This window comes from Thunnus maccoyii, chromosome 5 (assembly GCF_910596095.1).
Source record: "Thunnus maccoyii chromosome 5, fThuMac1.1, whole genome shotgun sequence".
Classification (NCBI taxonomy): domain Eukaryota; kingdom Metazoa; phylum Chordata; class Actinopteri; order Scombriformes; family Scombridae; genus Thunnus; species Thunnus maccoyii.
Window position 1 is genome coordinate 29,895,208 of NC_056537.1, and position 27,546 is coordinate 29,922,753.

At 38.0% G+C, this 27,546-nt stretch overlaps 2 protein-coding genes across 5 annotated transcripts; both read left to right on the forward strand.

Annotated features, from left to right (window-relative positions):
• Positions 1 to 2,953: 2,953 nt before the first annotated feature.
• On the forward strand, positions 2,954 to 13,953 carry LOC121897787 (probable E3 ubiquitin-protein ligase HERC4). Of its 4 annotated transcripts, none has more exons than XM_042412511.1 (23): positions 2,954 to 3,646; positions 4,309 to 4,429; positions 4,625 to 4,701; positions 5,400 to 5,621; positions 5,783 to 5,874; positions 6,113 to 6,243; positions 6,390 to 6,514; positions 6,626 to 6,702; positions 6,828 to 6,949; positions 7,071 to 7,130; positions 7,738 to 7,840; positions 8,039 to 8,234; positions 8,869 to 9,017; positions 9,159 to 9,275; positions 9,521 to 9,619; positions 9,824 to 9,991; positions 10,132 to 10,272; positions 10,451 to 10,617; positions 10,727 to 10,784; positions 10,906 to 10,976; positions 11,854 to 12,037; positions 12,191 to 12,293; positions 12,763 to 13,953. In XM_042412511.1, exons 1-23 carry the CDS (start codon positions 3,433 to 3,435, stop codon positions 12,978 to 12,980), a joined length of 3,015 nt encoding a protein of 1,004 aa, XP_042268445.1. In that variant the 5' UTR covers positions 2,954 to 3,432; the 3' UTR covers positions 12,981 to 13,953. The 4 variants fall into 4 exon arrangements, with proteins under 4 accessions (XP_042268445.1, XP_042268446.1, XP_042268443.1 ...); XM_042412512.1 differs by having other exon boundaries at positions 6,831 to 6,949; XM_042412509.1 differs by having other exon boundaries at positions 2,955 to 3,646; positions 7,735 to 7,840.
• A 2,230-nt stretch (positions 13,954 to 16,183) lies between these two features.
• LOC121897788 (probable E3 ubiquitin-protein ligase HERC4) lies at positions 16,184 to 26,353 on the forward strand. The gene is made up of 23 exons (XM_042412513.1): positions 16,184 to 16,522; positions 16,674 to 16,794; positions 16,986 to 17,062; positions 17,578 to 17,799; positions 18,067 to 18,158; positions 18,509 to 18,639; positions 19,334 to 19,458; positions 19,570 to 19,646; positions 19,762 to 19,883; positions 20,016 to 20,075; positions 20,166 to 20,271; positions 20,386 to 20,581; positions 21,112 to 21,260; positions 21,384 to 21,500; positions 21,699 to 21,794; positions 22,488 to 22,643; positions 22,749 to 22,889; positions 23,100 to 23,269; positions 23,415 to 23,478; positions 23,595 to 23,665; positions 23,825 to 24,008; positions 24,554 to 24,656; positions 25,089 to 26,353. Exons 1-23 carry the CDS (start codon positions 16,336 to 16,338, stop codon positions 25,304 to 25,306), a joined length of 2,985 nt encoding a protein of 994 aa, XP_042268447.1. The 5' UTR covers positions 16,184 to 16,335; the 3' UTR covers positions 25,307 to 26,353.
• Positions 26,354 to 27,546: the final 1,193 nt, after the last annotated feature.

The following is a 27,546-nucleotide window of genomic DNA, read 5'->3' on the forward strand; positions in this document are numbered from 1 at the left end:
TATTTTGATTATAATTTCTCCCTCCCAAAAGATATGATTCATTTATACTGTTATACTGCAAATTTTAACATAAATAAAAAGTTTAAAAGGATATCAAAGATAAATTGAAATCAATTACCAGTAAAAGTGTGTTTAAAGCACATGGAAAAAGTGTTGCCAAGCATCACATAAAGTCTCTGCAGTAGTATCTTATTTATTATATCTTTTGACAAAAAAATATGACATGCAATTTCCCCTTATTGTGTTTATTTATGTTTGTAGTTGTTCTTTATTTACTCTCAAGCTGTGATGTCTGAGTTTTAGTTTGTTAATAAAACTTAAAAAAAACCAAGCAGTCTGTACACACACACACACACACACACACACACACACACACACACACACACACACACACACACACACACACACAGATGCACACACACTGTCCTGAGAAAAGCTCCAATCTGCCAAAATAAGTATAATCACCTGTGTGGGTTTACCACTGGTGTGCAGAGCCCTCAAAACAGTTATAAAGCACTGTTATCGCAAGTTTTCAATTTTATCAATCAGAATTCTGTAACAGAATATAACCCCCCCAATCCAGTCAATACACTGTCCACACAGCCTGTACAGTCTTTGTATTCAAACTGACTGTGACCTCATATTTTATAAGATCTCCGACAGAAGAAAGCAAACAGAAAGAGAGAAAAATAGAGATTGTTCACATTTAAGGTCACTTCTGCAGCTGAGCAGGGGTCAGATTCACATACTTTAAAGACATTCTTAAAATCTATTTTTATCTCTCTTGTGAGTTGTTTCTTTGATGTGAGAGAGCAGAAAAAGAGAGAAGAAGATGATCAACAGACACAAAGATAAGAGGAACAGGTGAATGATGAGCAGAGATGCTTTCAAGCAATGTTTAGGGTTTTTTTTTTTTAGGTTTTATTTATCCATATTCTCTATTGTTGGATATTTTAGAAAACAGATATGCAAAATCTTGAAAAGGTCTCACAATGTATTAAATTTCTGGTCAGTGTTGCATCTTTTAAACATGAATATGTCAATTGATTTGTACATATTGGTAAAGAAATGGCCAGACAACTGGTGACCTCTGTCTCTCAGTGGTGTAATCTGTGGTAGAATTTTACTAATCTTAACAACAGATTTCCAGTGCTGTTGTTTCCTGCTGTAAAGATGATGCTGAGCTAAAGATAAACATAGTTTTCACCTCCCATTGGGCTCAAAAGCAGCACACTCATCACCTTTTAGTCAATAAGTTTAACTATTCTTCTTGAATGGTAAACATTTTTTGGTAAACAATTTGTCCCCCCCACCAAAATCACAAGTTTCAGAACATACAGGGACAGTTAATATTTCATGTATTCACACTGGGAGTCTGGTCAGTACACTGTAGTACTACTACTAGTCTCTACCTCCACCTGGTGGTTTATCTGTGACATCATCTTTACAACAGTCAAGTTCGAGCTCAACCTCTCATTGTCACATCCTGCCAGGACTTTCTGTGGTGTTTGGACTCTTTGTGTTTTTGTTCTTTTGGGTTCTTGTGTTCACTCTGTGTCTGTTCAGTCCATTTCTTCTTTATGGTTATTGAGCCTGGTAAGTTTTCTGTCAGTATGGTTCTATATTCTTCAGTTGCCATTGTCCACCAGATACCCTCTGACTTTTCTGTTTTGTGAAGATTAGACTGTGAGGGAGAGGGCTTGTTTTGAGTTGGACTTTTTAAGGGACTTTAAGACTTCTGGCTTTATGTCATTTGGGTTTCATTTATTGGTTGGACTGTTTTTTCCTCCTGTATTCAAGTACTCCTCCTTACATCTGCCCTGCATTCATCCTCATTAGCCCTGCCCTTGTCTCAGTGTTCTTCCCTAGTCTGCTGTCACCGTCACACCTGCCCTATATCAGTCTCATAAGCCCTGCCCTGCTCCCAGTGTCTTCCCAGCCTATCAGCTCCCAGCCTGCCCCTGTGTCTTGTCACCTGTTCCTCGTTGTCTGATTAGTTTCGTTTGTATTTAAGGTCTGGTTTTCAGTTGCGTCTTAGTGGTTTTGTTTGAGTTTCAGTTTCCTGCCTGCACTTCTGTGTCCTGTTCCTGATTTAGTCAATAAATATATTCTTCAGTTCCTTGTGCCTCCTGTGTCCCTGTGTTTGGGTCCACCTGCTCCACAATCTGTGACATTCATAGACGATTTGAGAGGTCTGACTGCTGGATCAACACCACCTCATTATTTTCTTTGTTGGGTTCTGACCTTTTTTGTAATGTTGCAACACCAACAGATCCAAAGCTAATTTGTCCTTTTTGCTCTCTATGTGTCTGAATATAATCAGTGTAAGTATTTAGTAAAATGTGGTTACATCCACTTTCTCAATCTCCTTGGTAATGTAGTTGTAGCATTTAACATAATAAATGTGTTATATTGTTAAATGATGGATGCTGGTGTTCTGACAGCTTGAACTGCTTTTTCAGGATGAGCTAAAGTGGATTAAATGGGGAACATCTCTGAAATTAGACAGCAAATGTGCTTACTGTACTATAAGACTCAGGGCTGTTACTGTTTCAAAAAGGACAGCTGTTAACAGGTGTCATAATATTAAACTCACAGCAAAATGCCTTCTATAAACACATGATATAATATTTCATGTTTTTTTAGAGTTAAATGTATGTTGTACAATTGATTTGATGTATATTTGTCAGCTATACAGCTTTTCCCCACTTAACAGTATGAGCTAGCTTTATTTTTTTTAAAAAAATCCTTTACGAATAAATCCTGTTTTTGGTCAGTTGTACAGTCTTATCACACTATCAAATGATTGTGGTCCCATGCAGTTGTAAAAACAAACAAACAAACAAACAAACAAAAAATATAGTTGCTCTTTAAACGAGTTTAAACAAGTTGGCCACGTGGGTTAGAATGAATAGTTTACTGGATTGAGTTCATTTTGATTTCACACCTAACAAAATGGAGTCAAACAAACAAACAAACAAACCCTTTTTCCACTGGCTGGTATCATCTGGAGAAACATGCTCCTCTGTGCTCAGCCCCGGAAACGAAACCAAACCAAGACTTTTTTTCCACAACAAAACTGACCGACAGACACATTCAAGTGAACAACGATTTAACGCTTAGTATAGTGTTAAAGAGTCTTCCACAGTCACAGTCTGACACAGAAATGCTCATTTTAAATCCTTAAAAACTCAAAATCAAAATATTGCGGTATTCGTGAACAAATACAGTTTCACTTTCATTTATCTCACTTTAAAGTTAACACATCACGTGACTCAATGTTGTTGTTTCGTTTCAGCCCGTTTGTTTGAGTTTTGTTTTCCGTGGCTGTCACCACATATCTACACAGTCAGGTCTAAGTTTCGTTTCTCCTCAGCTGACTGATAGAGTCATACAAGTCAGCTGTGAGTCCTGTTCAGTCACTTCAGCAGCATGTTTTCGTGGGGAGAGGACAGTCAGGGGGGCTTTCGGTTGAAAGACGGCCCCGATGCAGCAGGTGATGGAGTTCACTTCCTAAAACTCAGTTTCCACATCACGGATCTGTCAGCAGGTCACAGTGTTCTCGCTTTTGTCAAGAGAAATGGAAACGCGTTCATCATTCGCACCAACGAGAACAACGATGGAAGAAGAGTGAGAGGAAAACAGAGTGAGTATCTTTCTCTTTTGTTGTAACACAGTAACTTCACAAAACTCTGGTAAGGACATTTTCTCCTTGCAGCATTGATAATATCAACTACGACGACAACGACAACAACAACAACAACAACAATAAAAAAAAAACCCAGAAGGAACACAAACAACAAAAACTGTCAAACAACAAAAAGCAATAACAATAATAAAAATGAAAAAACTGATAAAGTTGATGCAGAAAAGCAAGGTGACTAAACCATGTAGTGCTTTAAAAGTAATGAGTAAAACCTTAAAACCTTCAAATCAATCCTGAAATGAAGTGAAAGCCAATGCAAAGAGGCTAAAATAGGGGTTATGTGATCTCTGTGATTGTTTGATCCATCTGGCTGCAGCATTCTGTATAACTTGAAGGTGGGAGTGTACTTTACTGTTCAGGCAGGTAAAGAGTGAATTACAATAATCAGTTCTTGAGAAAATGAATGCATGAATAACTGTCTCCAAGTCAGAGAATGATGGAAATGATCTGATTTTTTAAAGCATTTGAAGTTGATAAAAACAGGACTGAACTATCTTGTTGACATGATGATCAAAAGTTAAATTGGAATCAAAGAAAACTTCTGAGTTTCTGGCACTAGACTTAACAGATGGCATCCACTAACATCTGCTTTGTTTTTCCAGAGTTTGTGAAATGCAAAGAGAAGATTCAGGCTGTGAGTTGTGGTGATGATACAGTCACACTGCTGACTGAGACAGGCAGAGTTCTGTGTGTGGACTCTGCTCACCCTCCTTTTACACCCAGGTAAGAAACAACAACATTGGTCTGTCAGACTCAAACTAGCAGCAACATGTGTAAAATGGATTTGTATTATAACATTGTATTTATTTTTGGATTGTTAACATTTTTGTAAAATCTGCACTTGAAATCATGCTAGCCCTAGTTCTGATAATTACAGAGCAATGTATTTGAGCTGAGCTACTTCCTGTTTTCTCTCAGGCCGCTGCAAGCGTTGTGTAACATCCCAGTATCTCAGGTTGCTTGTGGGAGCCAACATTCAGTCGCCCTGACCAAAGGTACAGTAAAGTTTACAGTAGGCTAGAACAAAAAAAAACAACAAAAACATACTGGAAGGTTTTTTAAAAAAAATCCTGTTGTCTCCCCACTTGTACAGTTTCAGTGTGATTTACTTGCAGTGTTCTCTTGTTGAGCAGGTTATGAGAGAAGCATGATAAAAATGTTGCTGCTCATCTAGGTCGCCTTTAACTATGACTCACAGCAATTATACAAATACAACAACATCAGGTCTCTAAAAAAAAGGAAAGGAAATTAAACATGATTTTTAGTAGGGTAAGTGCATTAATAGTGCAGTAATTTCCTAATATAGCATAACATGACAATTTTTGTTATATTTTCATTATTATGAAAAGCTCAGTCTTATCCTGTCATATTATTTACTAGATTAACACAAATATATAGAAATATAGTCTCTTCTGACTTCATTTGCAAGTAATTTTCAGTTTATAAAGTTTTTAATGAAATGTTCAGGAGCTACTTGGCCCTTTATAAACGCTAAAATCAAATCAACTGTCCTACTACAGGAAGCTATGCCTGTACTTACAGAAAATATTAGTTCTGTATTTTTCTTATATCCACATTCACCAAGTACCATCTGCCCAGCAGTGCTGCCCTTTAGTGCAGAAGATTTCACTAGTCAATGCATAGATGCTTGTATGTTAAAATGATATCATAAGTCATGGTGATGTCCCCACAGATGGTCAGGTGTATACATGGGGCCAGGACTCCAGAGGCCAGCTGGGTCTGGGAAAGAGGAAGCTCGGCGCCAATTCACCCCAACACCTCCGATCTCTGTCAGCGATCCCCCTGGTCCAGATCGCTGCAGGGGGGGAGCAGAGCTTCGCCCTCTCTGTGTCTGGAGGTGTGTTCAGCTGGGGCAGAAACAACTGTGGACAGCTCGGAGTGGGAGACACAACAGGTAATGTTGCTAAAAAAATGTTTTATTAGATTAAGAATTAATTTAGTCTACATTTGTTTTATCAGCAAAAGCAATACAGTCATGATATCTCAACTGTGTTTTGAATATATTATATTTTGCTAACATAACATTCACAAAACCTTTTAATTTCCTTTCTATAGACAGACACACACCAACCCCTGTTCATTCTCTGGACATGAAAAAAACTATTCACATTTCCTGTGGAAAGGATCACACTGCCGTTTTGACAAAGGTTAGTCAAAGAAAGCTTTCCAACACTCTCATGTTGTAACCTACAGTACTACATTTTTTTTATTGCTGGAAAATGAATGCTTTCTATCTCCTAAACAGTGAACATTATTAAGAAAATCATTTTAATTTATGCACTAAATTACACCCTTGTATAACTGGAATGATGAGATATATTCTGAATGGTTCAGTGAACTTAAGGTTCAATTTTTTAAAGGCCCTCTATTTGGTTGCTTCCTCAGGATGGTGTAGTGTTTACATTTGGCTCCGGTCAGTATGGACAGCTTGGGCACAATTCATTCAGTGATGAGCTACGTCCTCGGCTTGTTGCAGAGCTCTGGGGGGCAAAGGTCATCAAGATTGCATGTGGACGGTACAGTACATCACCTTTCATAATGCAATAACTCTGAGCCTGTTCAGTATCTTCAAGTTCTGTACTGTTTAAAAAGTAGTGGATCAAAGTATCTCTGTATGCCCCACATGATATTAAAAATGCTATTTCTCAACATATCTATTTAGACATCACACATTAGTGATGACAGACTCCAAGAGAGTCTACTCCTTTGGTTGTGGAGAGCAAGGGCAGCTGGGACATGGAGAGGAGAGTCATCCGTCTGTGCCGCTGCCTGTCCAACTGCCACAGGGTAACTTCATCTGTGTTATAGTACCTATAGTACAATCACCAAACTGAATAGTAAGAATGAAGTTCACTTACTTCAATGATAGATTACATTTTTACTCTATCGTTATTCCAGATGCCGCTGATGTTCCCCAAATTCTGAACATCTACGCAGGAGGAAACTGTGCGTTTGCGACATGCTCTTCTAATGAGGTACCAGCAATAATACATACATTACATCATGATGGTGGGAAGTGTAACAATAAGGTTACACTGATGATTTATACGTGTAAAGTCACTTTTTAAATAACTCATATGATAATAAGTTGTTTCTTTAGCAGGAAGTTCATGAGGAGTCAGACAGTGACAGTATGAACAACGTAACACAGCACTGTCTTGATGCTATGATTGACAAATGGACCTCTGAACATAATTCAAAGTCATGGAAAAAGATAAAGCAGTAAGTATAATGCAGTAGCCTGATGTTTTTACACTGTTTTGACTGAAATTGTTAATTTGGCTTCATTTCTATCAGGACTATGTTGTCAATGCAATGGACTTAGAATATTAAATCTTCACAGGGAAATCCAAAGGACGTTTTCCTCTGCATCCTGTGTGAATCAAAGCTTCCTTGAGCAAAGGTAAATGCAGTACCTCTGTCCATGATAATTTTCTTTTTATCTGGTGAATAATAACATTTGATTTTTGGCCACACCAGCAGCATTGCTCTAGGGATGGAAATGTTGGTCTCCAGTTATCCAGTGTGGAGTGTGATGAAATTGGTGCAGATAATCAAGGTCTCCAGAGGATGAATCCTACTGACTTTGGTTACTCTTCATCAAGCACAAACAGCAGGTCAAAATTAAACTCATCCTGTGAAATATCTCAACATCTCCTGGATGGCTGGGCACAAACTTTGACACAGACAATTATGGTTTCCAGACAATGATTTACTTTAATTTTTATCAGCATCATCATCAGGTCAAATTTTTATTTGTCCAGCACTACCATCATCACATTCCCAACAGCCTCAGCTGCACTTCATGTTTAGTGCTAATTAGTACATGTTAGCATAATGACACACTTAACTAAGAAGGTGATCATAGTAAACATACCTGCTAAACATCAGCATGTTAGCATTGTCATTGTAGACATGTTTACATGCTAACGTTTAGCATTTTAAGTACAACCTGACAGCTGTTAGCGTGGATGTAGACTCTTAGTCTTGTCTCTTTGTGTTTTTAGCAGAGATAAACATTTCCAAACCTCTCCAACATACTTCGGCATGAACTTGTCAGTTGCGCGCCGCAATTTCAAAAAACTGGTGAAGAAAGACACTGTTTTGGCAGAGGTATGTAACTTCAAAATTATCTACGATAAGTGTTACTGTTAAAAATGGCATTGTTTATTTTGTATAACTACATATAATTACTGCCATCCTCCCCTGTTTATAATGAGTGAGTTGATTTGTTTTGGTCTTTTTGAAAAAAGACCAAAGACTGAAATAATGTGCTGTTGTGACTCTTTCAAATCCTTTTCAAACCAACAGGTTGAAGCTGCTGTCATGCACTTGCTTCCCTCTCTTGACAAGAAACCAGTGGGAGTGGAGGGGCTGAGGATCTATCTGCTTCTCTTTGAGCTTCTGCATGTGATCCAGAAACACAAACGGCAACAGAGCACAAAGCTAGCTGAGGTGGTCGCTGCTGCCGTAGTAAGACTGTCTGCTGACAGCCTCCAGGTCATAGGTACTCTCACCACTACACGTGTAACATCACCATAATCTTTATTTTAGTTTTTTAAATTTTAACAAGATGCAGTACATTCAAGTTGTAATCCTTTAGATTTTCATGAAATGACATCCCATTTTGGCAATAGTAATTCAGTGTATTTGCATTCAGGATTTACCTCTCTATATAGTTTTTATTGGTAGTTGTGCAGTCAATCATTCCCATACTTGATTCACAGCACAGCAAGGGATTCACAGTAAACTATGCAGCATGTAATCCAGTGTAATTTTATCTCATTGATATCAGCCTTGCTGTCTACTGTTCACTGTCCTAATGCTGCATCAGAGCTGTATTGAGTTACCGCTAATGTAAACAGAACATTCTACTACCAATGCTTTACATTCAGCTTGTGAAAGACGGGGAAGCTACTAGTGCTGCACGCACCAGATAGCAGTTTCAATTATTACTGACCGAGTTCTTTAAATTAGGTGAGTTTTTTTGGTTGCACTGTAAACAGATACACCAGTTACTCTGCTCTTTTATTTCTAACAACGTAGCTGCTCAAGAAATCTCAAGGATTAAAACTTTTAATGATTTCAAGGTATGTCAGTTATGAAATGCTCACTGACATTAATGTCGGTGTCTTCCTTAGGGGACTGGTGGTCCTCACTGTCGCCCTCCACCATGATGAAATATGTTAAGGTGTGGAAGCAGACCCTTTCAGTGATCCTGTCCTTTGATCCTGTTCCACGCAACTCTGGAGTCAAAAACCTGCTACTGGTCCTCCAATATATGTACAATGTTAGTATCAGTTGTTACCTGTATTTTCTCTGAATGTCACACAGCATAAACCCAAACCAAATCCTACTCAATATTACAATGTTATAAGAGCTTTTTATTTTGTGCAAACTTTTCACCTAATTAATAAAACATGTTTTAAAGGCCAACAGCAGGATTACAGAACCTCAAAGGATTCCAGAAAGCAATTTCTGTTTGTTGATTGACGACGACGTTCTTCATCAGGATCTGTGGCTTTGGCGCTTACGGTCGCAACACAAGGTAAATAAATAAATAAATAAATAAAACTGATGGTTAATTAGTTTGTTAGCTAAAGCCATGTGCCTGTACACTATAGGTTTCAATCACTTCATGATGGCTGTCAGCTTATTCCCTCTTTCTGTCTCTTTGTTTTTGTCACTTTTCAGACACTGTCCATTCATGTAAAAAACACAAATCTGATCTTCAGTGCAGTGATTGTTATATAATGTTGAACTTAAAGGACCTGTATGCTTTTTTCCTTTTAGAATGTGCCTGCTGAGCCACTTATCCTTTGTAGCTTTCCAATTGTGATGGATCTGCAATCCAAGAAAAAGGTTTTTGATGGGAATGCCTACTATACCATGGTAACTGAAGCCTTGAACTTAACCTTATGAGAACTAGCCTTTATACACAGCACTGTTAGGGTTGATAAAACTCAGAAATCTTGTTTTAGTGAATTGCAGTATGATAGAATACATGTTATCTGTGTGAGAAACAAACTGAAGTTAGCTGTCAGTTAAAAATAGTAAAAGAAGCTATGAAATATGACATTTTGAACTTTATTATAGATTGAAGAAATGAAGCACATCTTCTGTAATTTGATCCTGGAATGTGGAAGGTGTCAATTGCCTCAAGACCTTTTCTTTCAACTGAACCTGAAGCGAGCAACAGTTTTGGAAGACACATTTAAAGAACTGGCTGCTGTTGATCACAGTGACTACAAGAGGCCACTTATGGTAAACATTTATTGTATTTTTCATCTGATAGCTATAGTATGGCCAAAGTCACACTAAGATGGTTGCATTACTGTTTACTTTACTCTTATATAAAGTACTGTTTCAGCAGGAAACTTAGTTTGTGCTCTTTTGTCTTTTAGGTCTATTTTGATGAAAACTACACGATTGATAATGTCAACAAAAAAGACTTTTTTCATGACGTGTTTCATGAGATGGTGTCTGCTGAATCTGAGATGTTCATGTTCAATGACTCCGAAACGCTGGCATGGTTCCCCTCAAAAGTAAGACTTCAGCTCCTCATACAGGATCCCCTTTGATGGTGATATGCATTAATCAAATAATATCCACTTCAACTCAAGTTTAAGGTCCTACCTCACAGAAATGAATGAATCATCAATCATATAACCAAGCAATGCATAGATTCCTGATTTTAATTGTCTCTATCATCATCAATAACAGGCAACACAGGACGAGGAGAGATACTTCCTGTTTGGAGTTCTGTGTGGATTGGCCTTGTTCAACCATTGCATCATATATTTACCGTTCCCACTGGCTCTGTTCAAGAAGCTGCTCGGTGTAAAGCCTTCACTTGAGGATATGATAGAATTCAGCCCATGTAATGGAAAGTAAGAGGAAATTACTGTAAATTCAAATCGTATAACTCTGTGGTTTTAGGTTCTGAACTGTAAATATTGTATAGCAGTTTAAATATTATTACTTCTACTGTGTTTCAAGGACTCTACAGTACATCCTGGAAGAAGATGACATCGAAAACCTGGACATGTATTTCTCAGTAGGTGTTTTACAGATGGTCAATAACTTATCTCATTTATTTGCTTTCTGCTATCCAACTTCTTTCATTTTCCGAAGCAGTGATATTAACGTGCCTGTTCTTCCTTATAACTGATGAACAGATCAACTGGGATGAGACAGAGGTTGACCTTGATCCTGACAATCCTGAAAAGCCGGTGACAAGTCAAAATAAGTAAGACCATAACAGCATTTATTCCTCTGCATGTGTTTTGTTATTAAGTGTAATTTTAAAAAACGAAATCAGCATTAATACATGTTATACTTACGCAATACACTATAAATACACATGCACTTTTAATACATTATGTAACACAAAATTTAGGGTGCCACATATAAACATATAAGTTCCACAAATTTTCTGAGTCTGACACCCAGGAAGGGAAAAGGTTAATACTATAGTGTACTATTAATTACTAACATAACTGTATTCTTTGTAATGTTTTAAATGTGTGATTTTAACCAACATTTAAAGAAATAGAAGAAGTAGCGATACACACAAATCTAGACTTAGGAACCACCGATCCAAGTGTGCACTCTTGTATGGGCTTAGTAGAGATATAGCTTGGAGCCAGTCTATTTAATGCCTTAAAGTGACAAAATGTTGAACTGTATTCATGCAGCAATGGGAAGCTAATGAAGGGCTGCTAATATTGAAGTACTTTGTTCTCTTCTGCTGGTTAAAGGTTCATTTTGCACTAACTGCAAATAATTTACTGAGAGGTGACTTTTTTCAACTCATAAAAACATGACTTAATAACCCCTTGGATTTGGTTATCAAACTTCAGATTTGAATCTGAATCACCACCCCCGCACCTCTACTTCCAATGTCACCACTTTTTTCAAGACCTTCAACAGAAAAGGGAGTTTTGATATATATTGATATTTACAAAGAGCTGAAGGGTCAAGGCAGCAGTTTGGTTTTTTAATGAGTGGGAGGACCAGAGCACGCTTGAAATAAAGTGAAATAGAGCCTGTAGCGAGAGAGCAGTTAAGGATTTAACAGATGTGTTGACCTGTTTGTTGATTTAAATCTTTAACCTGCTAAACAGGAAGGAGTTTGTGGATGCCTACGTGAATCATGCCTTCAACACGTCAGTGACGAGGGTGTTCCAGGAGTTCAAGCGAGGCTTCTTCCAGGTGTGTGAGCGGGATTTGGTGAAGCTGTTCCGTCCAAAGGAGCTACAGGAAGTTCTTGTGGGAAAAGACTTCACTGACTGGGAAAAGCTGAAACAGGTACAGTCCATAACAAGAGCTCCTCTTGTTCAAGTTTTCTCTGCAGCATGCAACTGATTTACCACATCTTCATGTGCTTTATTTGAGCATATATGAAAAATAATCAAACAACCTAAAACTGTAGTAACAATAACACTCTGTTTCACTTATTAGAACACAAGTTATGAGGGGGCTTACGATGACGGACACCCCACCATAAAGATGTTTTGGGAGGTTTTTGATGAACTAACTGAGGATCAGAAGACAGCTTTCCTCTGTAAGTATTGTACCTCATTTTAACATATGGAAAACTTATGAAAACAATAACAATTTAGGCACACGCATTTAAATTATATTCTTAATCTGCTAGTCTAGTCTTCCAATTTATATCAAGGAAAAGCAACTAATCATTGTAATCTAATCAAGTCATTTATCAATAATGTTTAATCCCACTGAGCTTTTTCTGTCTAGATGATTCATGAACATTTTACATGTACTGTTCTGTAAACTGCCTGGAAAGTCATTTGTGGAAAGATGCACTCATGCAATTGATATTTTACCAGCAACAAAGGTTGTGTGAAATCAAAATAACAAATTGGACTAGTTAGCATGTAACATCATGACTGAATAGAGAGACTGCCTGCAGAAAAAGGGCAGTGCAGAGCTGAACACTGAGGATGACAATAACATAAATTATTAAAAAGGAAGAAACTCACTAATTACTATCTTTCTCTGTCATCCACTAGGGTTTGTGACAGGTTTTGAGAGGGTTCCTATTCTTGGCATGGATACGATCAAGATGACAGTTCGAGATAAACAAGTTAAAGACCTCTCCTATGACCTGTACTACCCTGAGACACACACGTGTTTCTCGACCCTGGAGTTGCCCATATACTCCAGCAAGGAGATCATGCGAGACAGGTTAACAGAGGCCCTGAGCAACAAGAGAAACATCCACAAGTGATGGTGGGACTGCACCCCGACCATGCACTGTATCTGTGCTGATTTTCAGCTGGGATTCCCAACAGAGGACTAAAAATTGTTATCAAGCACTTTGTAAATGGATAATTCTGCTAGTGCAATAGCAGATTTGAAGGGTTTAAAACTGTATGTGATGGTGATTTGTGTGGATGGTGTATATCTGAGGCTCATGCCTCATGGGGAAAATACTGATGAAAATATATTGTACATATGTATTTTACAGAGATGTCTTTAAGTATGTATAAGTAAGTGTTGCATCTCCTCAGGGAATAAAGAGTGGGATAAATTATGATTATTATTATTAATTATTTATTTTTATTGTTATTTTGGGCTTAACTGAACAAATAATGTTAAACACAATGATACAAAAGCAACAATTTTTGCTGCAACTTGAAGAGCTGTCCACTCTTCTGTCTTGTTTCTGCAGATTGTCGGCGTGAAATTTGTTATGAGATATATCTAGAAAGGATTAGCTTCTTTAGTTACAATAATGATCAGGATGTAGAGATGTCTTCCTGCAGATACAGAGTGGATTTAAACACTATTTGTGATGGAGTATAAACTTGTATATAAAACCAATATATAAAAACACCCCCTGCCCTTACTGTTGATGAGTGGATTATTTAGGTTGGGTGTACCATGCAGCAGCATTTGAAAAATTGTAATTGTGAAATGGGGGTCATGGTTCTTGTGTCAAATGCCAATAATCAGAATCATTGATTAATGGGAGTCAGTATGATCCACTCTTTTTGAAGGTCCTTTAAAAAAAAATCTTGCACTTTATTCATCATTTTCAGTGTTTTTCATACTACAGAAAGTAATTAATTTGCTATCTTTCTTTTTTTCTTTTCTGTGTACGGTTATGTTGCAATTTTACATTACTTTGTTAAATTAATGAAATTATAGATGTACACTCTTGTGGAGGACAATAAAAATAATAAATGTCAAACAAGTGATTGTGAATAATGCCATTTATTTATTTAATATTGGCCATTTTGGACTGGAATTACAAAAACCGACCACAATGTTAATACATATACAAAATGTAAAGACGCCCAGTTCAACAGGAAGAATATCATAGAGAGGTTTAAAGAAAGAAATTATATAAACATACAGAAATCATCTATGGTTTTAGGAAATTTGCCTAATGATGTTTTAAGAACTACAAAGCTTGCTCATAAATAATCATTCTCTTGAATACAGACCAATAAGTTAATTTCATACAGTCTATACTACAAGCTTAAAGCAACTATAATCATTTTTTTTCATAATAACAATGTATCAAATGATAATGTGTGATGTGAGAGGGGTCGTTCGTAGTGATGAACCTACAGAGAATCTGTGCAGTTCCTCTTTGCTTTACAGAGCTTCACAGTGAGTTTCAACTCATTGTTTAGCTGCAACTTTACTGTTTCGGTTCATTCTCAGTGCTCTTGTTTAAATGACCTGCTCAGCACCAGACAGCACAGACCACAGTTAGCAACTAGCTGGTGAACATAGTGGAGCATTTAGCAGCTAAAGAGCCAGATATTTCCCTCAGGAGACGATAGAGACAAAAAACAGAGCTAAAAGAGAGTGAATCTAGACCTTACATTCACCAGGTGGACAGAAACACAACTCCAAACGAATGATAGTAGTTCTCACGCAACCTACGACACGCTTGCATCGCAAACGCTTACCTCCTGTCCGTGCTCCGTGATCCACGTTCCTCGGCAACATACCGCCCACGACTAGATCCAGCAGTACCAACGAGATATCTCCTTCACCACCACATCCACATGGAATTCTTTTTCCTCCTTTTTAAATTAAATCACCTGTGCCTCACTAATTCAATCATCCGTGCATACCTATACAAGCATGTCTAACCCCTTTCTCTTCCATTCGTCTCAGTTCTCAAGGCCCTCCCCCTCAAACCCCATTTTTCTCCTCTCTCCCCTCCCAATGGGTGTCACGGTGGCTCACAGTGGTTAGCACTTATACCTCACAGCAAGAAGGTCCTGGGTTCAAACACAGGCCGTCTCAGGTCCTTTCTGTGTGAGGTTTGCATGGTCTCCTCGTGTTCGCATGGGTTTCCGCCAGGTACTCCAGTTTCCTCCCACCATCAAAGACATGCTCGTTAGGGTTAATACTTCCACATAAGTAATTCTTCTTGTCCTATTCTAGGAACCACAGGGGGATGACGAAGCAGAAAGCTTGAGACATGTCTCCCACCCTGAGTCGCGACCCCCGGGTTCCTAGACACTCCAGCCTCTTTGTGATTCCATTTGGTCCCTGGTCGTTCCCATGCCATCAACCCCCTTCATCCCTCTCCTCGACCCCCATCCAACCCACCATACACTATCCTCATCCAATCCTGAACCCTCTCAACAATCCAAATAAAACTATTTTTATACTGTTCAAACAGCATGGTCTTTGTTAGTGAAATGAAGCTTCAGTCATCTTTCAATGTTACAGTCTTCTTAGTGCCAAAGTCCCTCTTTTTGTTATTATACTTCCACTGCAGCTCAACAGGGAAACACTGTGTGAGGAAACACAAAGAGGGAATTTGATGCAAAAAAGACTGTAAATGTGTCAGATATCCACTTGATATGACTAACTCAGACTGCTGAAGCCTCATATAAGCTTCACATCAACTTTTAAGTGCATTTTTGCACAATTTGATATTAGCCCCCATCACTACAAACCTCTTTCAGTGTTCATTTGGGCACCTGACTGTTGTTTTAAGACACACTTGAAAAAGTGTGAACCTGTCCTTTTAAAAGACGGTGACAGTCAGTGTTGTGTTTCCCCCCAAATGGCCAAAAAATCAGTTAATACCAGCTTTAATAATAAACTTGTGTTATGTTATAGGTTGGAGAACATAATCTCCTGTAAAGGTAGAGTAGCACTGATCATATTTATAACCTCCATTGTATAAAGTTGTGAGGGATAAACAGAGGAAAATAAATCCACATTTCATTTTTCTACATTTCCGTACATTAACTTTTATTTAGACAATTTCTGTATTTCTACAGTTATTTATTTCTGTAAACTTTCACTTTCGTTTTTCTTTTCACCACCAAGATAATAAACGACCTGCTGCATCCGTGTGTCAGTGTGACCCACTGGGTGTGTTGTTTTCGTGACTTCATGTATGTATGTGTGTGTGTGTGTGTGTGTGTGTGTGTGTGTGTGTGTGTGTGTGCGTGTGTGTGTGTGCGTGCGTGTGTGTTTAGTTAAGTTTTGTTTTCCATTCTTCGCAACAGACTTTGCTCCGTTGACCAATCAAGTTTCGTTTCTGCCTGACAGCGCTGCGTCATATAAGTCAGCTGTGAGTCCTGCGGAGTCACTTCAGCAGCATGTTTTCGTGGGGAGAGGACAGTCAAGAGGGCTTTCGGTTGAAAGACGGCCCCGATGCAGCCGGTGTTCACATCACGGATCTGTCAGCAGGTCACAGTGTTCTCGCTTTTGTCAAGAGAAATGGAACCGCGTTCATCATTCGCATCAACGAGAACAACGATGGAAGAAGAGTGAGAGGAAAACAGAGTGAGCATCTTTCTCTTCTGTGTCTGTCTGTATTCAACATGTAACATAAACGTTAACTTTTACTTACAAAACTCAGGTAATAAGACGTGTTCTTTGTTGCTTCATTGATCCATGAACACCTGCTGTGTGTCTGTGGCTTGTCTGCTTCCAGAGTTTGTGAAATCCAAGGAGAAGATTCAGGCTGTGAGTTGTGGTGATGATACAGTCACACTGCTGACTAAAACAGGCAGAGTTCTCTGTGTGGACTCAGTTCACACTTCTCCCACTCCCAGGTAAGAAGAAGCAGTTTGAAGTCAGCCAATGAGCCAACTTTGTTTAGCTGTATCATTTTGCTCCTGCTGAGTGCAAAAATTGAGAGAGTTTTTAAATGTGACTTGGTTCATTTAAAAAAAAAAAAAAATTGTAGTCATTTCTCATAAGTAAAGACCAAGGTGTTCATTTCTGCTGGTTTCTGTTCTCTCAGGCCGCTGCAAGCGTTGTGTAACATCCCAGTATCTCAGGTTGCTTGTGGGAGCCAGCATTCAGTCGCCCTGACCAAAGGTACAGTAAAGTTTACTGCTGCGAATGTACAAGCTACCTCCATATTACTCCCATAGCAGCTACTGTTCCTGGAGTCCAGACAAAACACTGAAAACGCTGAAATATCCCTAAACATGACAGTCATAGTCAAAAAACTAAAATCAGATCAAGGAAGCTGTGCTTATATCAGAAAATATTAATTTTGTATTTTTCTTGTAGTGTTGCCTAATATTCAGTTGATATATATAAGTTTGTATCCCACAGCTACATATTGTAAACAATTTTATTAATTGTTAGGAAGGAAGTATACAAAGTTGAGCAGATGGGAAAAAACACCTCAGCCAGTGTTGACACAAAGTTGACTCAGAGTTCAGTATTGACTGAGACGAAGGCAAAGTCCACGATAATAGTGATGCTAATAAAATATGTTAATACAGCACTAAAAAATACAGTGATTAGACAGTAGTTTGCAAAAGACAAACATGTCAGGAAAGAATTGGAGAAAGCTGCTTACAGTCATGGTGATGTCCCCACAGATGGTCAGGTGTATACATGGGGCCAGGACTCCAGCGGCCAGCTGGGTCTGGGAAAGAGGGAGCTTGGTGCCAATTCACCCCAACACCTCCGATCTCTGTCAGCGATCCCCCTGGTCCAGATCGCTGCAGGGGGGGAGCAGAGCTTCGCCCTCTCTGTCTCTGGAGGTGTGTTCAGCTGGGGCAGAAACAACTGTGGACAGCTCGGACTGGGAGACACTACAGGTACTGAACCAAAACATGAATTTTCTTAATGCAGTGATCGGTACTTTGTATATTTGCATTGTGTTATTACATAATTGTTAGTGTAACATTGAAATATAGACTTAAGTATGAGTTATATGTTTATTTATCCTGTTTTTTATGTATATTCAAAGGTATGTTTTATGAGCACTAAAATATGATGTCATGATACATTTATATGTATGTAATATATAAAATATATATTGTGTCTTTGATATGCAAATCTGAATTTTGATATCTTTTCTATAGACAGACACACACCAACCCTTGTTCATCACCTGAACATGAAGAAAACTATTCACATTTCCTGTGGAAAGGATCACACTGTCATTTTAACAAAAGTGAGTTAAAAAAAAGCTTTCCAACACTGTAACCTACAGTACTAGATTTTACTGCTGCAAAAAACTATGAGGGCAAACAGATTTAACTCAATCTCCAAATGAATCTCCAAATCAATGACAGTCAAATTCAACAGGCATGGCTGGATGTATCAGGAGCAATTCTGTATTAGCAAAAAAAAATGCAAAACTGATCATTTTTTACATAAGACAGCTCTGTTGTGTATCTGCCAGATTTTAACAGTATTTTTAATTGTTTTACTTCTTTTATGTCTTTTACGTCTTTTATGCTTATTTGTAATATGTAAGTTCCTGCAGGACTTTAAACTATGGTTGTCTGTTTGCTTCCTCAGGATGGTGTAGTGTTTACATTTGGCTCCGGTCAGTATGGACAGCTTGGGCACAACTCATTCAGTGGTGAGCTACGTCCTCGGCTTGTTGCAGAGCTCTGGGGGGCAAGGGTCATCAAGATTGCATGTGGACGGTACGTAACAATTATACACTTTTTACTCTAATACAGTCATGCTGAGCCAGTTCGGCTCATTGCTGATGCAATTCCAGGATAATTTGAATTTTTAAACATCCTCCATTTATGACTCTGTATATATATATATATATATATATATATATATATATATATATATATATATGTGTGTGTGTGTGTGTGTGTGTGTTTTAAATCAGTTTACAGGCCTCTCAGGCTCAGTCTCAAATGACACAGAAAACAATCATGGTGACTCTGGAGAAAGCCAAACAAAGTTTTCAGAGCTGCATGAGAATGCTACTCAATGTCAGACTATAAACTTTTTGAAAGACGTCACTGAGAACATCACAGGAGCTGAGAGGAGACAGGAAGTAAAATATTTGAGTACAACTTTCAGCTGCTGGCTCATATTCTCAGGCTGTTGCTGTTCACCTTCCTTCTGTTGATCATCAACAACAGTAGAGAGATTATTTCACATTGTACCTTGTAATATACAAGATTTGACTCAGAATTTCACTGACAAATAATTAATATGAGAGAACAAAATATAATTGTCTTTTAAAACAACAGGGATGTCTGCAGGTAAATCCTGACTTGTAAATGTACTCACTGAAATATTGGAGAAGGCTTATAAGCTGCAGAACCTCTAAAAATGCATCTTTATGTCTTTGTTGTGTATTGTCTTCTCAATCAGACATCACACATTAGTGATGACAGACTCCAAGAGAGTCTACTCCTTTGGTTGTGGAGAGCAAGGGCAGCTGGGACATGGAGAGGAGAGTCATCCATCTGTGCCGCTGCCTGTTCAACTGCCACAGGGTAACTTCATCTGTGTTATCGTACCTATAATACAATCACCAAACTGAATAGTAAGAATGAAGTTCACTTACTTCAATGATAGATTACATTTTTACTCTATCGTTATTCCAGATGCCACTGAGGTTCCTCAAATTCTGAACATCTACGCAGGAGGAAACTGTTCATTTGCAACATGCTCTTTTAATGAGGTACCAGTAATCATACATACATTACACCATGATGGTGGGAGGTGTAACAATAAGGTTACACTGATGATTTACATGTGTTAAGTCACTTTTTCAATAACTCAACTTTTTTCTTCAGCAGGAAGTTCATGAGGGGTCAAACAGTGACACTATAAACAACGTAACACAGCACTGTCTTGATGCTATGATTGACAAATGGACCTCTGAACATAATTCAAAGTCATGGAAGAAGATAAAGCAGTAAGTATAATGCAGTAGAAGTTATTTTTCTCAATATACGATTGGTTTGTTGAATAGCTGATGTTTCAACTGTTATGATGAAACTGCACTATTCTGACAGTCTTATTGACTGATTATATCAAACCCTCACAGGGAAATCAAAAGGACGTTTTCCTCTGCATCCTGTTTGAATCAAAGCTTCCTTGACCGAAGGTAAACACCGTCTGCATATGATCATCACTTTTTTATATCTGGTGAATTATTACATTTACACGTACTTTTTTGTCATCCTTGTCTTCTTAGCAATGATAAGCATTTCCAGACCTCACAAAAGCACTCCGGCTTGAACTTGTCAGTTGCGCAACTTGCTTTCCAGCAACTGGTAGAGCAGGATGATGTTTGGGCTCGGGTATGTGACTAAAATGTGTCTATGTATGTTCAGTATCTGATCAGAAATTAACAATGCAGACAAAACCTTTCAGTTCACTCCACCCAGTTATTATATTGTTATTTTTCTCAACAGGTAGAGGCTGCTATCACACAGTTGATTCCTTCCCTTGATGAGAACCCAGTGGGAGTGGAGGGGCTGAGGATCTATCTGCTTCTCATTGAGCTTCTGCATGTGATCCAAAAACACAACCAGCAACACAGCACAAACCTCGCTGAGGCACTTGCTGCTGCCATAGTACGACTGTCTGCTGACAACCGCCAGGTCATAGGTACTGTCACTTGCACTCTGTGTGATCTTGTGTGTCCACAAAAAACTTGACATCGAATCTTCTTCATTTAGCAGACCCAAGTGCAGCAATGGTGGAAGAAGTACTCGGATCATTAAAGTAAAATTACCAATACCACAATCTAAAAGTACTCTGTTACAAGTCCCTCATTCTAAATCCTACTAAAGTTGAAGTGAAGAATTACTGTCAACAAAATGTTCTTAGTAAAAGTACTCGTTCTGCAGAAAAATGGCCTCTGTGACTGACATATTATTAGATTGCTAACACTGATGTATCAATGTGTAAGTAGTGGTTGAGGTCGAGGTGTGGCTAGTTTTAAAGTCCAACTGAAATCACATTTAATGATCCCTTTTGCTGTCAAAAAAATGTCACAGGTTTTATATTCATCAATGTATTCAATGATTATAATCTGAGACTACAGTGGCACACTCCAGAAGCCATATACATGATAAGTAAGTTATGAAAATCACACTGACATTAATGTTTACAAATGTTTTTGTTGTCTTCTGCAGTGGACTGGTGGTGCTCACAGTCACCCTCCACCGTGATTAAATATGTCGAAGTGTGGAGGCAGACCCTCTCAGTGATCCTGTCCTTTGATCCTGCTCCTTCCAACTCTGGAGTCAAAAACCTGCTACTGGTCCTCCAATACATGTACAATGTTAGTATCATTTGTCTTATTTGTTTCCTGTGAACTTCAAACTAAACACAAAAAATCTTTCTGTTTTTTTTCTGGTTTGTATGTTTCACTAACGAACAAGACCTTAATATACATGTTTTAAAGGCCAACAACAGGACTGCAGGTTGTCAGAGGATCCCAGATAAAACTTTTTGTTTGGAGATTAACGAAGCATTTCTTCAAGAGGATGTGAAGCTTTGGCGTTCAGTGTCAAAAAACAAGGTAAGATAAAATAACATTGATAAAAAATAGTTTGAACCCAATCAGGTCATTCCCTCATCTCTCTCTCTCAATGTTTCTGTCACTTTTCATATTGTGTTCATTTGTGCGAAAAACCCTGAATTTTGTAAGAAAAAAAAAAAAGATGCATGCTCATCAAAAATACAGTTTGGTAAAGTAAATTACTGATCTTTTTTTCAGGATGTGAATCAGCCACTGATCCTTTGTAACTTCCCATTCGTGATGGATCTGAAATCAAAGATAATAGCTTTCGACATCGATGCCGATTGGACTCAGGTAACTATTTTTGAACTGTTCCTTGTCAAAACTAATCCATGCAAACAATTCCCACGTTCATCAAGAAGTCTCAAATAAATCTACTTATATGTATAGTTTGTTTCCTGTAACGGCAACAAAATGGCAACATTTCAAACCTGATGGATAAAACAGGTTTGATAAAACACATTATTTAATTCATTTTAAAGCTGCACTAATCAATATTTGTATATATTAACACTCACTCTCACTGCTCTCATCAACCCCATCTCTAGCTCCTGTAGGCAGCAATTTTCTGTGAAAAAGCTAAAAAAAAACCATCCTGCCCAGCACCAAATGAAAGACAGACAAAGCTAGCGACAACATAGTGGAGCATTTAGCAGCTAAATAGACAGATCTTCCCCTCATGAGTTGGAGGAGAATCAGAGAATCAGAGCTAAAGGAAAGGAAATAATGGATTTTCAACATGACTCCAAATGAATGTTAATGTTGTTCTGTATCTGCTGGATGTGTAAATAGGCAAAGGTTTACTTACATCCTAACAACTTCATAAGGTGATAATATGTCAGCATTATATTTAAAGCTTGTTGTGCTGGCCCCAAGTGGTTGAAAAAACAATTATGCATAAAAATGCGTTGCAGCACAATGATGTATCTACAATAGAAGTGCAAGGAAATTGATTTTTTAGAAACTGCATTTTGATTGGTATTATAGATGGAACACCAGCAGGTGGTTTGGACGATCTTGGGATTGGTTGCTCAGGCAAATCCTCCCTACTTTGAACTGAAGCTGAAGCGTGCGTCACTTTTGGAAGGCACTTTCAAACAACTGGCTGCTGCTCATCCCAGTGCCCTCAAGAAGCCACTCGTGGTAAATAGTTTGTTTTTACCTGATGATTAAAGCACGGTCAAATGATTTTATTTAGTGACTCTTATGTAAGCTTCTCTCTAACATGAAGCATTTTATTTATAACAGGTCTATTTTGATGAGGACCCAAACGTCACAGATGTCTACAAAAGAGACTTGTTTCATCACTTGTTTTATAACTTGGTGTCAAGTAAATCTGGGATGTTCATGTTCAATGACTCCAAAACACTGGCATGGTTCCCCTCCAAAGTAAGAGTTTCGATCCTCATACAGAAGTAAAATGTGGTCTAAGGCTTCAGTGTATATAATGGATTTCCTGGTGATGATGATAAGCAATACTAGAACAATATCCAGTTTTAGTTTTGCTGATTCAGTGTTGAGGAACCATTAAAATCATCAACATGAATTCAAGTGAATTCCAGCTGTTTTATTTATTGTGTCCGCTATGTTCAATAACAGGCAACAGAGGAGGACAAGACAAACTTCTTCCTGTTTGGGGTTCTGTGTGGATTGGCCTTGTACAACAAAAGTATCATACACTTACCCTTCCCACTGGCTCTGTTTAAGAAGCTGCTCGATGTAGAGCCTTCACTGGAGGATATGTTAGAGTTCAGCCCAATAGTTGGAAAGTATGTGGAAATTCTTCTTACTTTTATAATACAATTTTGTGGTTTTACATAGTGATGCCTGAAATGTCATAATATATTGTAAATACTGTACAGTGAATAACAGTCTTTCAATATAAGTCAGTTTTTTGTTTTATTCTGTTTTAAGGAGTCTGCAGCACGTCTTAGACTATGAAGACGATGTCCTAGAAGACCTTTACATGGATTTTTTGGTTGGTGTTTCACTCTGAAAGATGGAAGATAACCTGTCTTATGTATCTTTCTTACAGTATTCCAAAGGCTTTGCAGTGATATCACTAACCTCTTCTCTTTCATTGTTGATTAACAGATTGTCTGGGATGGGGCACAGGTTGACCTTGATCCCCAAAATCCTAAAAAGCCAGTGACAAGTCACAATAAGTAAGACTTTAAAAATATTGTAATAATGAATATGTATATATTAATATAATAAATATCAAAATCTGTACTACCAAGCTAAATTGTGTATGTGACCTGCATTCAGAGCAGTTCTGTCTCAGAGAAATGTTTGTTCAGTTAAAACTTTAACTTTCTAAACAGGAAGGAGTTTGTGGATGCCTTCGTGAATCATGCCTTCAACACGTCAGTGGAGGGTGTGTTCCAGGAGTTCAGGCGAGGCTTCTTCCAGGTGTGTGACCGACATATGGTGAAGCTGTTCAAGCCAAATGAGTTGCAGGGCATGCTGGTGGGCCAAGACGTCTATGACTGGGCAAAGCTGAAACAGGTACAGTCCATAACAAGAGCTCCTCCTATTTAAATGTGCTCTGCAACACGCAACTGATTTTACATATCTTAAAGCTGCAATGCAGGACTTTTGTCTCCCCCTCCTGGCAGTAAGAGTAATTACAAAAACACCGTCAACAAGTGCTTACGTCACAGGCTCCGCCGTAGCCTGCTCCGTTGCTACTGTTGTGGCTGTAAAACAGTGGATAGATTGTTTTGAACATCACATAACTCCTGTGAAATGACTCGTTTTACTATCAGAATTTGATAGTGAAACTAGTGTGGATGCTCTGCCCATAGAGTATGTGCAGTATGCATTCATCCGGCCAGCACAGGAATGTCAAAGCCGAAACCAGATTAAAAACTCTGTATACTGTGAAATACAGAGAGATTGATCTGCTGGTGATAGGCTTAATCAGCATTGTGTGAACTCGTTTGGCAAAGGTTAATTTGTTAATTTATTTAATTTAAGTTCTGCACTGCAGGTTTCATGTGCTTGATTTTACCATGTCAAACATTGTAACCTTCTTTTTTAAATTTAATTAGAACACAGTTTATGAGTGGGATTATCATGGCGGCCACCCCAACATACTGATGTTTTGGGAGGTTTTTGATGAACTGACTGAAGACCAGAGGAAAGATTTCCTTTGTAAGTATTGTACCTAAAGTTGTCAGCTTTTCATTGTGGAAGCTTTTAACCAAACAAAGAACCATTTTGCAACCACACACTGTATGTCTTAAATTATTCAATTTTTTCAAAGGCACATTTTAACAGTAATCTCACAACAAATATCATACTGCTTTATAGTTAGTCAAGTGAACTCACTGAATACAAAATAGAAACTATGGCAAAGTTTCGGTCTGATTATTTAAGCTTCCATACACACTAACAATTTCATTGTAGTGAGATTATAACAAAACAATTGCTGCAGTCGTGAAAATACCTTAACACAGATATTTTAATCTAGTTAAGTTCAATAAGTCCATAATTGAAGTAAGTACCATTAATGAATATTTGTATTAGTTGTATAAATGATTGAGGCATTATTTCCATATCTCTGACTTCACGGGTGTTCTTCAGGGTTCCTGACTGGTTTTAGGAGGGCTCCTTTTCTTGGAATGGACCAGATACGGATGAGAATTCGAGTTAAGCAAGTCCAGGGCAGCTCCAGCGATCAGCTCTTCCCTCAGTCACTCACATGTCACTCTATTCTGGATCTGCCCTTATACTCAACCAAGGAGATCATGCGAGACAAGCTGACAGAGGCCGTGGTAACAAAGAGAGGATTCTCAGAGTGATGGCACAGATCATCAGCTGCTGGACAGGAGCGTGTACTATATCTGTGCTGGGGTGGGCTTGAATTTAATCATCTTTCCTGCACTAACTCAGCTTAAAAAAAGCTCACTGTACTGAATGCATATGACTTATATTTTACAAGTGCACCTTTAAAAGGGTGACCAAAGAACATTTGGAGTCATTCCCCCTTAAACTGAAAGCACTTTTGTATGTGATTTTTTTGTTGTTGTTTTGAAAATATAATTTGCTATAATTTAACTGAAGTTATTTATGCATATATCATGAGTTTTACATATTCTCAGGGACAAGGTTCATTTTTGTGATTATTCATTGGTCAAGTTGCATTAAACAGAAATAGTATATATAGTATATATATAATAGTATATTTTCCAGCTTATTAGGAACACTTTACTTATTCTAATGCAATGGTAATTTTTAAGTTTACAGTTTATTTTTGTGGTTGTGTTGAATTGTATTATATGGGTCTATGAAAAGGGGTAAATGGAGTTGGACAAAACGCTGCATTATTATGGTTACTGTATGTCTTAATCAGGTGCCTTCTTGAGGAATGTTCTAACTTTGTTTAAGTTATATTGCACCCCATTCCTCCTGGGTGCCATTGTTTTACCATGATTGTATTGCATATTTTGTTTGTATTTAATGTAACAATGTTCTTGAGACAAAAGGCTTAGTTTAAAATTAGATTTGTAACATGTAAAATATGTCATTTGAAATTGTTGCAGCAATACGATAATGATAATAAGATAATGACTTCTGTTGTGATTTGGTGTTATATAAATAAAATTGACTATTTTCTGACAATAGAAAATACTTTTTCCATCTGTCATTTGCTAGTTTCATTTTACTAAAGCCCACTGAGCTTTGTCTGCTTGATGTTGCTATTGTCAATATCATGCTATTGTAATATAATGTATGCAGTGTGAAAGCATGTCTGGTTGGTAAAATGAACGTAGACAGATTTACTTCACACTACATGTCTGTACACTACTGTATATAATAGAAGAAACTACATTAAATAAAATGTTAAGTTTGTGACCATTAGTAGTGCTATGAAGCAATGCTTTACGAGTGGGTCCCTGTTCTGTTTGTATTGTGTATGCGCACGGGGGCGCATATGCATATTCACACTGTTCCACTGATTAACAGTTGGTCGTGGTAACACACCAAGAAACAAATCAGTGTGCCAACAAAAGGCAGTGAAGAAAAGCTATTAACACATGGATGTAAACAAATCAACATTAACATATTAGAAAAAAGCAGTTTTGCAAATGTTTTATGAGAAGTGAAATGGCAAACATTTATGACATTTATGTAAATGCTTTCATCTAAAGTCTTTAACAGTGTTTCTGCTGCTCATTCACACTCAAATTCACACACACACACACACATGCAGACAGGAGGAGTCGGGAATCAAACCACCAACCCTCCGATTAGTGGACGACATGTTCTCCATCGAACATGTTTGTTAGACCTTGAGGACACACATTTTTGGTGAGAAACACTGAATGTAAACATACCTTTTGTTTTTTCACAAGAATATATATGAATATGAGAATAGTCTCTTTAAAGGGGACATATACTTTTTGTGGTTTTCTGTTATTTATAGACTGTTATAATGTTGGATGTCTACATTAAACACGGTCAAAGTAACATATGTAGAAATGCTCCCTGCAAGTCAAAAGTCAGGGCTTCAACTGCTCTGAACACTTAGTTTGTGGTCTTTGCTACCTTGCTGACGAGTTGCCCAAACACAGCCGTCCATTCCTTAGCCGTGGTTGCGAAGGTTGTTTCATGTATTGTTTGCATTGTCCACTCATATTTCAGATCAGATTTTGGCTCGAACATGTATGGATGTATTTGAGAAGCTGATATTTCAAGTAAAGGAGAAAAAAGCAGTGAAATCCAACTACTATAGTTTGTTTCAGTAGCCTCCTGAACCAATCAGTCAGAACAGAGTGGGCTCATCGGGAGGGGGTCCTTAAAGAGACAGGAGCTAAAACTGCCTGTTTCAGACAGAGGCTGAACTGAGGGGCTGCATAAAGGGCCAGTGTAAGATAAATAAGGAGTTTTTTGAACTGTAAATCATGCAAAGATATTCCAGTAGAGCCCCAGATTAAATAATGACCTGGAAAAGTGAAAAATATGTAACCTTTAAAGTTACCATATGTCATTCCTGGTACTATCACCAGATGGTGCCAAAGAAAAGAACACATAGTGGCTG